This window comes from Physeter macrocephalus, chromosome 14, assembly GCF_002837175.3.
Source record: "Physeter macrocephalus isolate SW-GA chromosome 14, ASM283717v5, whole genome shotgun sequence".
NCBI classification, from domain to species: domain Eukaryota; kingdom Metazoa; phylum Chordata; class Mammalia; order Artiodactyla; family Physeteridae; genus Physeter; species Physeter macrocephalus.
Window position 1 is genome coordinate 106,348,817 of NC_041227.1, and position 15,999 is coordinate 106,364,815.

Sequence of the window (15,999 nt, forward strand, 5' to 3'; positions counted from 1 at the left end):
GTCCCCTTGAGAGTCTGAAGTTTAGGGTGTGGGGGACGGTGTGGACAGGCTACCTGGAGGGGGCCACATCTACATTCCAGGGGTCATAAGGGAAAGGATCAAGAAATCAGCCATAGGGCTTCCCTGGTGGCACAGTGGTTAAGAATCTACCTGCCAATGCAAGGGACACAGGTTCGAGCCCTGGCCTGGGAAGATCCCACATGCCGTGGACCAACTAAGCCCGTGCGCCACAACTACTGAGCCTGCGCTCTAGAGCCCGTGAGCCACAACTACTGAGCCCACGTGCCACAACTGCTGAAGCCTGTGCACCTAGAGCCTGCCCTCTGCAACAAGAAGCCACGACAATGAGAAGCCCACGTGCCACAACGAATAGCAGCCCCCGCTCACCACAACTAGAGAAAGCCCGCGCACAGCAACGAAGACCCAACAGAGCAAAAAATTAATTAATTAATTAATTAATTATTTTAAAAAAGAAATCAGCCATTTGGGACTTCCCTGGCCATCTAGTGGTTAGGACTCCGTGCTTCCACTGCAGGGGGCACAGGTTCGATCCCTGGTCGGGGAACTAGGATCCCACATGCCACGTGACATGACACCACCAAAAAAAATTTAAAAAAAAATAATAACAAACATTCTCATTTACAACTTTGAAGATGATTAAAAGTTGTACATAGCTTAGTTCATCCCCAAAACCCTACCCCCCCCCCAAAAAAAATCAGCGATTCATTCACTATCCTTTGAACCTCTCTTACAGCAAGCCCTCTGAGTTTAGGTTTTTCCCACAGGACCCTGATTCAAATCTACTTTTTGGTTTATTTGGAAGCTGCCTAGATTAAATAAATAAATAAAAGGATAACACAAGCATCCCTGCGGAGGACTCCCTCCTTTTAGTTTTTCATAGAATCTGAGTTAGACAATGCTTGTCATATGACAGACAAGGAAAGGTTTTAAAAATATCTACCCCAGAACCTCGCACAACAGCCTAGGTGTAGCTGACCTTGAAAATGACGAAGGAATAAATGAACGGAGGGATGGAGAAATGATGAGGAACGAATGAATGACACAGAGCCAGGACTAGAACGCAGACAGAGGTCCTTGTTTGCTGCTATTTTCATTACAATTTCTTTCAAGATTCGTGTCTCACCTCCTCCATTACAATTTTTCTTCCTCTGTCCTCTGGCTCTTCTATTTTCTCGCTCCAACTCCACCCGTTCTACAAGTGAGCCGCCTTTCTAGCTCTCCGCCCCTCCCCGCGCTCCGCCCCTCCGCCGCGAGGCCCCTCCCCTCCGCCCGGGAGCTGCGGGATGAATGGCAGAGTTGCCGCTGCTCCGCTCTGGGCGCTGATTGGCCGCCCGGCGCGGTGACGCGCGACGGCCGCGGGAGCACGCAGGCCGGCGGGGCCGACGGGGGCGGAGCCGGGCTCCGCGGCGGGGCGGGGCGCGGGCGACCGTGGGTGGAGGAGCCGGGAGGCTGGAGGCGGGAGGCGCCGGGGCCGTTTAAGCGGCTTCCCTCCCGCCCCCAGCCGCCTGGTCTGGCTCCGGCCCTGTCCCGACCCCCGGCCTGGCCCACTCCGATCCTGCCTGGCCGAGTGGTCCGCCGGGCACGCGGCGGCCTCCGGAGCAGCCCGAGCCCATGAGGGCCGCGCGCCCGGCCGCCGGCGCTGACGAGACCGAGCTCCTGGCCCACGAGGAGGAGCAGAGGATCAATGCGGTTCCAGAATCGATTCCAGCGGTGAGAGGGATGGCGCCCCCGCCCCGCCGCCCGTGCCGGGACCGGGTCCCGGATCCCGCCTCCTCTCGCGTGGGTCCCAGGTCCTCACCTGGGTCCATCCCCTGTGGATCCCGCGCCTCGGCCGGGGACCGGCTCCCGGAGGAGTCCCCTCCCTGCTGTCCCTGGGTGATCCCCTTCCTCCAAAGACCAGGATCTCGTGCCTGACTCGGGTCCCCCCTCGCGATCTGCGGACCTCGGATTCCCAGACCTCGGACCACGAGCCTGCCCTTCTCCCGCGGTATCCCATTGCTCACCCGGCTTCACCCCATCCAGGCGGGGCTCTTGCTTGCTCTGAGGACCCGAACCCCAGCCGCAGGCGCCGCCCGCGGGTCTTCCGACCCCGGCTTTGCCCTCCATCCCTTACCGGGAGCCTGGAGGGCTCCCGGTGCGCGCGGAACAGGGGCCCATTCGTTGCTGCGCCCTGCAGCGAGAGTTGTGGTAAAGCGGGGGTGCTGGCCGTTTTAGGTGCTTTGTCTTTGAACGGCCGTAGCAACGGGGAAACTAAAGCAGGCTCTGCCAGTTTAGTCTTGCCTGGCCAAGTCCGGGCCCTGAGGGTACTCAGGCTTAGAGTCCCAGGGCGTGCTATTTGGGGGCGCCGCGAAGGGGCAAGTTAGCGTCCGGGTAATGAGACCTGCTGTTGAGGCGCCGGTGTTAAGAAACGAGGAGGAGGAACCGAGTAGGCACCACCGGAAGGCTGGCCGGCTGCCCTTTCGCTGTAGAGCCGATGGTAACGCCAGCCTGGGGAGGTACCGTGGCCTTATCCCGACCCCGGGTCTCTGCCATCTAGCAATGGATGGAGGCTGGCCATAGTTCCGAGAGGAAGCTCTGGGCTTTTTTTTTTCTAATCTCTTTCGTTTAAGTGGGTGAAAGTTCACCTCTCCAGTGTTGTGGTAACTCTCCATCCCTTTGTCTGAATCAGGCAGCCGTCCCCATTCCCAGACCTTCACCCTGAGCAGGCTAGCTTAGTGTGCAGTGACAGGGGGAATTTGAAAAAAGAAAGAATGCATGAAGTCTTCCAAGGAGGTTATTGTTGAGTTTTTAGGCACTGCTTTTTATTTCAAGATTTTAAAGTGCACTTTTTTTTTTTCTTTCCAACTTCCTAATCCGTTGACGCCCCCTCTCCCATTCTGATTTTATTCCTCCTCCAGTCCCACAGGGTAAGGAGTGAAATATGCACAGGGAGAGTTGTGGTGGATTGTGCCATTAGAAGGGTGATCAGGTTGAAGACTTGGATTAACTTCCGAATATTGCTCATCACTCAGGGTGTTGAATGCCTGGCAGTATTCCGCTAGTGGGATATCATATCAGTACTTCTAAAGGCAAAACAAAACCATGGTGTTCTGGCTTGAGAACATGAAGTCAGCCATGAGGACTGGAGGGACTTTAAGGGAGGATGTAACACAGGTTCAGTAATGGTTGGCAAAGCCCTGTACATGTGGTTTGTTTGATTTGGTTTTACTTCTCTGCACATCTCTGCTCTTCCTGTTTTCAGAGATCAGTGGCAATATTCTGTGAAATTACTTTAGATTAAGAGTTGTATTTCTTTTCTATCCTTTCAATTCTTCTCTAGAAAGAAGAAAAAGAAAAGGAACCTGTTTTATTGTTTGTCGCACAAACATTAAAAGTGTTAAGATAAATGAAAAACAAACAAACCTTATTTAGGACCCTACCATCTCAGCTGATGGAAGTTTTCTTTTTTTTTTTTTAAAATAAATTTATTTATTTATTTATTTTTGGCTGTGTATGGTCTTCGTTGATGCGCGCGGGCTTTCTCTAGTTGCAGCAAGCGGGGGCTACTCTTCATTGTGGTGCACGGGCTTCTCGTTGCGGAGCATGGGCTCTAGGCAGGCGGGCTTCAGTAGTTGTGGCTCACGGGCTCTAGAGCACAGGCTCAGTAGTTGTGGCACATGGGCTTTGTTGCTCTGTGGCATGTGGGATCTTCCTGGACCAGGGCTAGAACCTGTGTCCCCTGCATTGGCAAGTGGATTCTTAACCACTGTGCCACCAGGGAAGCCCTGAACTTTTCTTTTTGCTCGACACTAATCTATCCAGTCCTTATTATCACAGTTGTAAGGTGATTTTGCGCTCTACTTCATTCAATTAAAAATGAAAAAATACAGGCATTTTCTTTTAGTGCAGCATAGACATTGTAATTTTCTCAGCGGCTGTACAGTATCAATGGATATTTAACAGTTATTTTCTTGATGACATCTAGACCTACCCCGATTTTCTTTGAACAATGAATGATCCCATAATTTCTTGTTTTTCTGTATTATAGGCTAGAGTGGAAAGATATTTCTAAGAGTCAATTTGAACTTAGAAATAAAGCCTGCAAATAAAAAGTAAAGTAACAAAAAAAAACCATGGTTTTTGTGGTCCATACATTAACATGTTGAGAGTACTGTTTTGCATCTCTTAAAAACTGTGTTTATTATACATCTTTTGAGCATTCGGGAGAGATACAAGTAGGTAAATGACAGAGGAACGAGAAAGAGGAATACACTATCTTTGAACCCCTGTGTTCCTTCTGATAGATTTACCAGGACTCCATTGACGAGCATTTGACTGCGGTAAAAACATTTCATTAGGCCATAGTTTGTGGTTATGTTTAAATTAGAAGAAAACCTGAACACCTTGCTGGTTTGTTCATAATGGAAACTTGGCGGTCACTGTGGCTTTGGATCAACCTCCAGAGTTCTGACGTATCTGTGGAGCAGGGCTGCAGGGATGCCTAGCCCAGTGTAATAAGTGGAGGGCTTTATGCAGGCATGGCTTCTCAGAAAGCTTAGGATGTGAAAAATCCCAGTGGGACACCTTTTATCTTTTGTGCTTTATCCCTTCCACAGTTGATTCCACCACCCCCCATCCAACCCCCCTCCACACAGAGTCATTCTCTCCCTTTCACAGCATCTCTGACTGATTAGAATACCTGCTAACATTTATTAAGTACCCACTGGTGCCAGGCAGTAGCTGGGTATTTGTAGATTACTCATCTCATCCTCAACTGTAACCCTAGAAGGCAAATTTTATACCCATTTAATAGAAGAACAAATAGGGTTAGAGAATAAAGGAGAGCTTGCCATCATCACACAGCAAGGAAGGGGCACACTGAAGGGCTCAATTTCATGTCCCTCTCCACCACCCATGCAGCCATTCACCTCTGTCTCCCCGCCCACATCACAACATCTGTATGACAGCGCAGAGGCCTAGGACCCAGAGCTTCTAATGTATCTTATTGGTGTCTTATTGGTGCATGCTGGTTTGCATGCCTGCCAGCCTGGCAACCAAAAATCCAAGGAAAAGGATGCTCCTTTCCTTAGCCCCAGCCTCATGACCACTGGTTAGCTTCAAATTGAATATGTGGCAAAGCATATCACTCTAAAGCATTAGAAGTCTTCCAGGACTGCCTATTGCCTCTTTTTGTTTGTTTGTTTTTTGGCGTGTTCTCAGAGCATTGAATCATAGGCGTGGGGTAGTCTCCTTATATATGCCATTTCCCGTATTTAAGTTAAATGTATCCCACCACTATTACTACCTCTGGCAGCAGACACTTCTCCTAAACATCATGCTTATTCATATAGGGAAGCTAATTAGTAAGGTTGTGTACAGGGGTCAGCTTATGTTGCCCCATCCAGTGATGTTGAAGGAGCCCTTGGAATGTCCATGGTATTGGCCTTTGAGAATTTTATTTTCATGAGATTGAGGATTCTCTTTGCTCTAAGACTGCCTGGTTTTTTTTGTTGCATACAGAATCCCCAGTGAAACTAATTGACGAGTAGATCTTTCTTGGGTAGGATAAAATACTTCAGCAGCAGGCAGAATGTCTGTCTTTCTATTCATTCATTCAGCACTTATTTATTAAGCTCTAGCAATAAACTGGGCCTTGTGTTTGGAACTGGAAATGAAATGATGGACAAGATGGCCTTCATGGAATTCACATTACAGTGGGAGAAAATGAAATAAAAAATAAACAAGTTCAGAAAGTCCAATTCTTACTAATTGTGATAAGGGCTCTGGTGGAGTGAGGAGGGCTGAAGTGATACTTTAGGTAGGATGGTTAGAGAAACCTCTCCAAGGAGGTTACATTTGAGCTGAGCTTGACCGGTGAGAGGAGAGCTGGGCATTCTGTAGAAGAATGTTCTAATTAGAAGTAAACAGCAAACACAGACACCCTGAGGCAGATAAGACCTGGGTGGTTTGAGGAGCAGAAAGGATGCAGTTGGTTGGAGGCAGAGAGTGAGAGGAAGGTAGCACCAGGCTGGAGAAGTGGTGAGGGCTTGTGGCCTGCGGAGGATGCAGTGTTATCCCAAGCACTTTGGGAAGCCAGACAGATTTTAAGCTGTGGTTAGTGTTTGATGTGATCTGTTGCTGATAGACTTGTGGCTGCTGAGTAAAGAAGAGAGTCCATGTGTGGGCAGGCAGGGAGACCAGAGACTTGTATGTTTACAGACCAGAGGTGTCGCTGTCTTGATTTAAGGTAGGATCTTTGGAACTGTAGAGAGGGGAACTGATTTGGAATATATTTTGAAGGTAGCATTGATGGCGGTTGCATGTGGAGTATGGGGAACACAGAGGAATCAAGGACAACTTCTGAGATTTGATCTTAGGCCTCTGAGATCTGCTGGTGGGTTGCAGATTTACCTTTGGAAGGCCACTGCTTTGGGCTAAATTTAAAGTGTGCTAAGGAGTGTCCCCAGGTCCCTCTCTCCATAGTTTTGAAATTCTATCACGGGGAGAGCATGAGGACACTGGGCCAGGGAAAGCGGAGAGAGTGTTGAAAGAGAAAGTGAGGGGATGAATGAACAAACCCTCATCAACTAAAAACTTTAATCACCTTCCCTCAAACCCTCTGAAGCTGGCTGGATGTTCTCTTCTAGCACTGGATAACCATTCGGGTGGCTTTGCTTTAAGTAGAGGTGTATTCCATAAGTGGGTGCTATTTCCCATAACTCTTGATAACCTTCCTCATTCTTTTTGGGGGGAAGAGAATAGGCTCAGTGTGTGGGAGTTTATTTGCATTTTACATCTGCTTTTCCATTTAGGTCTTGGGCGACTAATTTCTTCATAGTGATTTCTGCAGGAGGCCGTGTTGGAGGCTTGATTGTACCCTGGCAGATCAGAGAGAAATGGAAAAAATGCACTGTAAATTTCCTGGCAGAGCCATGTGCTGTCCCATGGGGCCCCAGACAGTGATCTGTGCCTGGAATACTTGCTCTTCCCTTTCCGTATTGCCGGAATCTTGGCCCTGCCCTTAAGGAGAAACTACCTTAAGTCACATGGGTGGGATATTTTTCTCTGCAACTTCTGAGTTTTGTTTTGTTTTGTTTTGTTTTGTTTTTTCGGTACGCAGGCCTCTCACTGTTGTGGCCTCTCCCGTTGCGGAGCACAGGCTCCGGACGCACAGGCTCAGCGGCCATGGCTCACGGGCCCAGTTGCTCCGCGGCATGTGGGATCTTCCCGGACCGGGGCACGAACCCGTGTCCCCTGCATCGGCAGGCGGACTCTCAACCACTGCGCCACCAGGGAAGCCCCTGAGCTAATTTTTAACCTGAGTGATTCCAGGTGGCCAGGGACTAAGTTGTCACAAACATGGCCACCGAGCTTCTCTGCTTATAGGAGAAAATTTGAAAGTCTATCCCTGTCACTGTGTAATAGCCTGACTATTTTTAGATTGGGCTGCCAGAGATATAAATTGCTATTTTAGTCTGCAGCCTGGTGGTGGGTAGTCAAACCCTACTTACTGTGCCCTGCACAGGGTGCTCGCTGTTTAATCTACCTTCAACCATCCCGGAGCCTTGCTCTTTACCCTTTACAATTCCTAATAGGATATGCTACTTATAGCCCTGTCGTTATGTCTCAGGCTAATGATTTGGTAGATCCTTGAATGCTAGGGACACTTTTAAAGCATCCTTCCCGAGAGTGTAATTATTTTCCTTTTTACTAATAACTGCCGTATAACAACACTCTCGTTCCTTAGGAAATTTAGTAAAATTATTTAAAGGATTGTCACGGGAGAAAAGATTTATTTATCTATGTGTGAGAATAGCTTGGAATAATTCTGAAGCTGTTAACTGCACATTTCTCTTAAACAGTTTCCAAGCCATCTGGTGAATTCCATTCCATATGTGTATATTTTGCATGCTAGATAGATAGCTACCCATTGGTGGTCCAAGTAGGGTATCTTCAAGGTCCCAAATCCATTTCCTAGTGGATCTGCCACTTGAACTCTCTATGTTGGGTTAGCAGGGACTGCCACTTTATTTATTTGCTCTAGGGATAACAGGCCCTTCTTAATTCAGGGAGAAAATATTGGCTAGTCTTTTGTTCTTAAAGTGGGCACTGTTTGGAATCACTTGACCATGTGTTTTAGTCAGTTTTTGGCAACCTGGCTGTGCCATTTGGTTTAGCCTGGTACCATTTTTTCATCATGTTAATTAATAAGGTGTGACTAGTGACAAATAACAGACTCTCTTCCCCCTACCCCCTTAACCTAGCTCAAGCAAAAAGCTACTTTATTGTGCAAAGCCTGTTGACATCGTGCATGCCCCAAGCACAGGAATGCTGAGACCTGAATGCCATCATGGATCTCTTACCTCCGTTATTTCTCTGCATCTGCTTCTTTCAGGCAGCTGCCTTTTTATCTTCCTGAGTTTACATCTCTCTCCTTCTAAAGAACACACAGACTAAACCAAAATCCCTCATGAAACATGGTATGGGTATGAATTGGGGCTGGGGGATCCTCACCCACACACTGAAATAGAAGAAGGCTGTTTATCTCTTCATGTCCGATGGTATTTGTGCTTTTCACTGCTTTGCTGGTTGCCACAAAATTAGCCCAAAGGGGATATGGAATATGGGCGTATGTCTATATGTGTAACAGATTTTGATATTTAGATACATACACATGTGTGTATGTATGAATTTTATAGCCAGTGTATCAGGTGCTAGTCACATACTTAGATTTTGAAGGAAACTCTTTTAATTCAGGAAGAATGCAGGTGAAAACGTACCTCTTGTTTCAGGTGCCAGGAGGCAGCCAGGTATCATATATTTAAGCTGTCTGGTGCCAGAACAAGTAATGCAATAGAGGGAAACTAGTTCAACAGGCCTGCTAATCATGGGATGGAGGCTTTAAAGATCTACATGTATAAGCTTTATACATTTTGAGAGAAAAAATAGAAACCTTTCAAATACACTGAATTTGCATTAAATGGTGGTTTCTGGTATTTGTTAAGTTTAGAAAAATGACCTTGATTTTTTTTTTCTGTTAAGATTTAAGATTTGCTTGTACCATTTTTTTATTTTTAATTTTTTTTACTATGGGGGTACCAGTTGAAGGGGGTGGATATGGTTTTTGTTTGTTTTTGGTTGGTAGAAAGTTCTTCTTTTAAATGAACTGAAAGACTACTTAATCCAGTAAACTAGGGCATTCGCTTTAAGATTATGGCCGTTGGCTCCGTTTACACCTGTTTAGTGGCTTTGGTTTTGTTTCTGTAACTAGGTATTTCCAGCAGTCACCTCTTCAGTTAGAATAGACCAAACAACCACTGACAAGCTTCACCATTGTTCTTTACACGCTCTGAGCTTTTCTCACGTGATGTCTTTGTCTCTACAGGTTCATGAACCACCGGCCCCCAGCCAATGGCCGCTACAAACCAACTTGTTATGAACATGCTGCTAACTGTTACACACATGCAGTGAGTATGAGTTTTCTGCCTTTTCCATCCTTCCCAAAGGGCTTTGGTGGGAGGAAGGGGCAATCATCTCTGTTAACCTTAGCCCCGTTAGTCGGGTTTACCCATCTCTGTGACCTTACCTGCCAAAGTGTCAGTGCTAGGTCATGTCACCAGAAACTGTGAGCATGTCAGACACTTTGAGTGCTCTGACTACAGTCAGCTCTGTCTGTCCTGGACTTGCTTTCTCAGACAGTATCATCTTTGAGAGAATAATAATAGTAAGTACCTTAGTTATAAAAAAAAACAAAACTATGAAGACTGTCACCCCTGGAATGAAATGAATGACCTTTTCAAGACAGTCAGCTGTGTTTATTGGCAAGAAGAGTTCATCATTTGTTGAAAAAGGTGTTTTTTTTCCCTGAGTGATCCCCTAAAACAGGTAGCCGTATCCTCTCCATCTCCACTGTCGTCATTGCTTCTCAGAGCAGATGTTAGTCCATATTGTAGAAGAAAAGTTGGATTTAATCCCTAAATTCTTAATTTTTTTGATAGTAGAAGAAAAAGCTGATTTAATCCCTAAATTCCTAATTTTTTTCTTCCTTATAAAAACAAACATATTCATTATAAGAAACATAGAAAATATTGAAGAATATATGAGAAAAACAGAACTACCTAGAAATAAATTGGTAACACTTGGGTGCATTTCTTCTTTTTGTCTGTGGTGTTTGTAAATACGTGTGTATTTTCATAGTTTTCCTATTAATTTCATTTTATTGGCATTTTCTTGTGTCATTATAAATTTCCTTTTATCTATGATTTCACTATTCCCTTTGAAAGTTGTATTTAGTGAGACTTTTGAGGGGAAAGTGGTGGCTGGTGTATAGTCTGAAGGCAAGAAATAGAGAAGGAGACCAATTTATTCCTTTAGTGAGAGCAGGCTAATTTAATTATTTTAGACAGTGTTAGTACAATGTGTAGGTTATATACATATGTTATTAGAATAAAACTTGCTTGAATTCAAGTTGTGCCTTTTCATTTCTTGAACCCTTCTTCAAAGAATAGTCAGTATTTCTATAAAGGAGTCATGATGCCAAATAAACCTGAAATAAGCTAGTTTTTGGTGGATTTCTTTGTAATCTAATAGAACAATGCTGTTTAGTCATTACTTAGCAGAAATCAAACTTTATAAAGCATCAGTTTTATGTACTGTAATAGTGGAGCTCAAATATTACTTGGTAATATTGAAACATTCTCATCACTGTCCTTTTTCTTTAGGTGCTCAAAAGATTTTTATTTAAATAATTAATATGCTGAAATCTTACTAAATTTTTTTTCTTTAGAAAAAAGTTTGTATCTGACATGCCTGCCCTGGATTCCATAAAAGGGCTTCAGTAATGAAATTTGGAGTAACCTCACTAGTGGACAGTCTCCCTGGACCCATGGTTTGGATTCTCGGGGCAGGAAGGATTTAGTGGAATTCTCTAGACTTGAGCTGACCCCTATCTTTGCATTAGTGAACGCTTTGTGAAGTGAGCTTCACAACACCAGAGGGTCAAAATGTTGACAGTCCAAACTTGGTTTTAAAGAAGGCACAGCGGGCTTCCCTGGTGGAGCAGTGGTTGAGAGTCCGCCTGCCGATGCAGGGCACACGGGTTCGTGCCCCGGTCCGGGAAGGTCCCACGTGCCGCGGAGCGGCTGGGCCCGTGAGCCGTGGCCGCTGAGCCTGCGCGTCCGGAGCCTGTGCTCCGCGACGGGAGAGGCCACAGCAGGGGGAGGCCCGCGTACCGCAAAAAAAAAAAAAAAAAAAAAAAAAAAAAATGCACATCCTAATTTGATTGTCAGCTATACTTGCCTGGATATCCATCTTTTATTCTTTTTTTTTTAGTTGAAGTATAAATTTAATATTTACAATATTATGTCAGTTTCAGGTGTATAGCAAAGTGATTCAGTTTTTTATATATATATATACACACACACACACACACACACACACACACACATTTTTCAGATTGTTTTCCATTTTAGGTTATTACAAGATATTGAATATAGTTCCCTGTGCTCTACAGTGAGTCCTTGCTGCTTATCTATTTTATATATAGTAGTGTGTATTTGTTAATCCCATACTGCTAATTTATCCCCCACTCCCTTTCCCCTTTGGGAACCATAAGTTTCTATATCTGTGTCTGTTTCTGTTTTGTATATAGATTCATTTATATTAGTTTTTAGATTTCATGTAGAAGTGATATCATATATTTGTCTTTCTCTGACTTACTTCACTTAGTATGATAATCTCTAGGTCTATCCACGTTGCTGCAAATTGTCAATATTTCATGCTTTTTTAGGCTGAGTAATAGTCCAGTGTGTGTGTGTGTGTGTATAATATATATATCCATTCATCTGTTGATGGGCGTTTGGTTTGTTTCCATCTTTTATTCTTTGTGTGTGTGTGTGTGTGTGTGTGTATAATATATATATCCATTCATCTGTTGATGGGCGTTTGGTTTGTTTCCATCTTTTATTCTTAACTAAATGTCTGATGAATTTAACAGAAATTAAAGTTACTTCTGAAGTTAATTGTCCACAGGCCCCTAAGAAAATGTAGGGGTGTGTGTATTTAAATCTAGGTCAGCATCAGGATATAAAGAATATAAAAGTTTGAATAACAGTTTATATGGCCTGTTCCTTCACTTATTGTTCCAATGTACATCCACCATTTTATGGGTATGCCTTTACCAATTGCAAAACACTGATAAAAGTTATGAAAATAGAGCTCTGATAGTTTTCATAATACTGACCAATAAAAGCAACCAGTGAGGGACTTTCCTGGTGGTCCAGTGGTTAAGACTCCACACTCCCAACACAGGGGGCCCAGGTTCAATCCCTAGTCGGGGAACTAAGATCCCATATACCACAACTAAAGCCTTCGCGCTGCAGTGAAGACCCAGTGCAGCCAAAATAAATAAATAAATAATAAAATTAAAATAAAAATAAATAAACAAAGCAACCAATGACATGCTTATTAGCATAATGTTGAGCATTGAAATATAATGGTTTGACTGTTGAGATGCACAGCTCACCTTTAAGAATATTATTTGCTTGAGATAGACCTGAATAATCCCTTAGTTTATCTCTTGTGAATTGTCACAAGGAACACTTGTAGAAACCAAAGTTAAGGAAAAACTGACAAAACATCCACATTAATTTTTTTAGAACAGAAAATGTCATCTTATTAAACTTACTAAACTGTATCCCTGATTTTTGGATTTCAGAGAGCGGTAAAATTTCTAAAACTGACAAATTAAGAAACTTCCATCTAATGTCATCATTTCATTAAAGAGAAGATACTTCAACATGAAAAAAGTAGCAAGGATATAATCTCAAAATTAAATTGTTTCATGAAAAACTTTGTTGTCCTTAATTTTCTTTTTGTTCTGGGCCATTGAATACTTCAGAATTTGAAATTCAGTGCTGATCTCATCTGGGGGATTTAATATTCTGTTTCAAGAGGGAAATAGAAGGTGTTGGAGACAAAAAAGATAAGATTGCTAAAGTTTGCATTCTTTGCCAGGTATGTTTATTCTGCTCTCTAATAAAGTAGTTTATTTCTTCTGATGATTTCTGTTATTATAAAATGTTTACTAGTCACACTGATATGACTAGACATTGAAATTTGTGTCCATATGTAGTGTAAAATGTGCAGAAATCAAAGTTCTCTCTAAGATTCTAGTCTCAAAATTATTTGAATAAGTAGGAGTGGATTACTCTTGCCTACATGAAAGGTGCTATTAAAAATGAAATAACCCTTTCACTCTGCAGTAGCTCGCAAATTGGTGGAATGTAGACATCCAAACTAGAAATCAGGACATATGATTTGAACAAATGATTTATTTGAGTGTGGTATGTACATAATAGTTACTGACTTGATTCATTTAGTTACCCTTTGCTGAAATATTGGGATTTCAGTAGCACGTGGGGAAAACAGGAAAGAATATTTAAAGATCAAGACCTCCCTGGGAAATCTGGGTACATGCTTACCATTTGAATATTTTAAGTGCCTACCCTAAATCACATTAGAGAATAGGATGAAACGTGTTCTTGACTAACAAAATTAGGATAGAGGACATTTGTTTTGCAACAATTGAGTAATGTTTCATTCTTACTGCTTGACTGTGTACCCATTGGTGGACACAGGTCCTGGGCCCCAAACAGCAGTACTTGTTTTCAGTGCCGTAAACGGACTACTTCATCTGGCTCTCGTTATGATTATCCAAGAAAGGCAAATGTTTGTTTTAAAATGATCTTCCTAAAATTGCCCCTGGTAAACCTATGTATTTTTAATAAAGTTCTCAATTCAGTGTTTTGCTGAATATTTACTTTTCTTTTCCTTTCTCTCAGTTCCTCATCGTTCCAGCCATTGTGGGCAGTGCCCTCCTCCACCGGCTGTCTGATGACTGCTGGGAAAAGATAACAGCATGGATTTATGGAATGGGCCTCTGTGCCCTCTTCATTGTTTCCACAGTATTTCACATCGTGTCATGGAAAAAGAGCCACTTAAGGTACAGTGGTTGGTACGGTGTTTTCAACAGGTCACTCAACAATAGTTGGCTCGGGTTAGCCTCTCACGTTGGCATGCTTTGGTCAGGTGAGGCAAAGAGTGGACATTTTCCTGCCTGGTAGAGTCTAATGCTGTCCCAACACTCAGGAAATTTCCTATGGATTGGACAGAATTTGAGCACCCCTATCTGTGTCTTAAGAAAGCAGGTCTTTGCTCAGAAACCGAACAAAATCACATTGCCTCCCCAGGACTTACAATGTAAAATCCTGACACCTGTTTTCCAGTGTGTCAGCACACTAAGGAAGAGCATGGCAGCTGCAGGGTGATGACCAGTACTCTGGACTTGCAGTCACCAGTTGGGCTTTGAGTCCAAGCCCTGCCACTTAGCCTCGTGTAGCCTCAGTTTCTTCATCACTAAAATGAGAATGGTAATGCCCGACTGGCGGGCTATTGTGATAGGTGAATGAGATGATGCATGTGAGAATGATTTGAAAATTACAAATCACTACAGCTGTGCTACAGGTATGTTACAGCTCGGGTTTACTCTTTTGCAAAGTTCAGCTTTCAGAATTAGGTCCCGTGCATCTACTCAAACAAAATTCACATATGTTGCTACAGTTAGCTGTCAAGCACTTTCCAAACAATATTGTGATCCCTAGCCTCCCAATGAGAAGGACATAAAAGCATTCATCCTTTGAGTGAAGGGTTAATTTGGGCTATACAAAGGTAGCAGAACACCATCTAGTTGCTTATGAAATGGATTCTGCACAACCCAAAAGGGCAAAGTTTCTTCTCAAAAAGGAGGACTCAGAACAGACTTAGAGTGATTTAATGTAATATTAGAAGATAACTTTTGGGGGCTTCCCTGGTGGCGCAGTGGTTAAGAATCCTGCCTGCCAATGCAGGGGACACGGGTTCGAGCCCTGGTCCGGGAAGATCCCACATGCCGCAGAGCAACTAAGCCCGTGCACCCCAGCTACTGAGCCTGCGCTCTAGAGCCCGTGTGCCACAACTACTGAAGCCTGCGTGCCTATAGCCCGTGCTCCACAACAAGAGAAGCCACCTCAGGGAGAAGCCCGCGCACCACAACGAAGAGTAGCCCCCGCTCGCCGCAACTAGAGAAAAGCCTGCGCGCAGCAACGAAGACCCAACACAGACAAAAAATAAATAAGTAAAATTAAAAAACAAGGTAACTTTTGGTTTTATAGATAGAATGTTCAAAAAAATCTCGTTATTCAAACAATCTAATATTAAAAAGTTGCGCTTTATTTAAGAGCAGGATTTGGGATTCATATGATGATTACTAGTTTCCTCACATGTAAAATCAGACTTTTAGAGCTGGAAGGATCCTTAGGGAACATCTGATCCAAACCCCATAATTTTCTCCTGGGGAAACTGAGACTCAGTGATTCCAGCAGAATCTGATCATCATCCCAGGATCTCTGACTCCCAGTCCTGAGGTTTATTTCCACTGCACCCTTTACAATATTGCTTACAGTTGGCAGTCTGCAACCTTTGCCTATAAGCTGACAGTTCCCAGGGCTTAACATAAAACCACAGCACTGAATCACGAGGGAGCTCTGGTACACACTCAAAAGCAAGCCTCAAAAGTACTTGTCCTGGCTCTTCAGGGTGCACTGTTGCAGAGCCCAGAGGCAGGGAGCACTTCATTATCTTCTTGGCACGATCCAGTGCTTGTGGTTGCCTTGGCTGACTTGGCTTTGCTGTCTAGATATCTGAATCAAAGAGTTGTAGGTGCCTGCTTCGTTATTCAGGGCCTCCCTGCCAGGGCCTGAGAAGAAAGTGTAATAGAAACCAGTCTCTTGAACCTTGAAATAACACTGCTAGAATCATAAACAGAAAAGCCTGCGCGCAGCAACGAAGACCCAACACAGACAAAAAATAAATAAGTAAAATTAAAAAACAAGGTAACTTTTGGTTTTATAGATAGAATGTTCAAAAAAATCTCGTTATTCAAACAATCTAATATTAAAAAGT

General features: G+C 43.8%; 1 protein-coding gene across 3 annotated transcripts in view; it reads left to right on the forward strand.

Annotated features, from left to right (window-relative positions):
• Positions 1-1,469: 1,469 nt before the first annotated feature.
• Positions 1,470-15,999, forward strand: part of MMD (monocyte to macrophage differentiation associated) — a 30,344-nt gene continuing 15,814 nt past the window's right edge. For all 3 annotated transcript variants that reach the window (XM_024127686.3, XM_024127684.2, XM_024127685.2), the window contains exons 1-3: positions 1,470-1,731; positions 9,386-9,467; positions 13,842-14,002. In XM_024127686.3, coding sequence (XP_023983454.1) covers positions 1,706-1,731; positions 9,386-9,467; positions 13,842-14,002 — 269 coding nt within the window. In that variant the 5' untranslated portion in view covers positions 1,470-1,705. The remainder of the gene's footprint in view (positions 1,732-9,385; positions 9,468-13,841; positions 14,003-15,999) is intronic.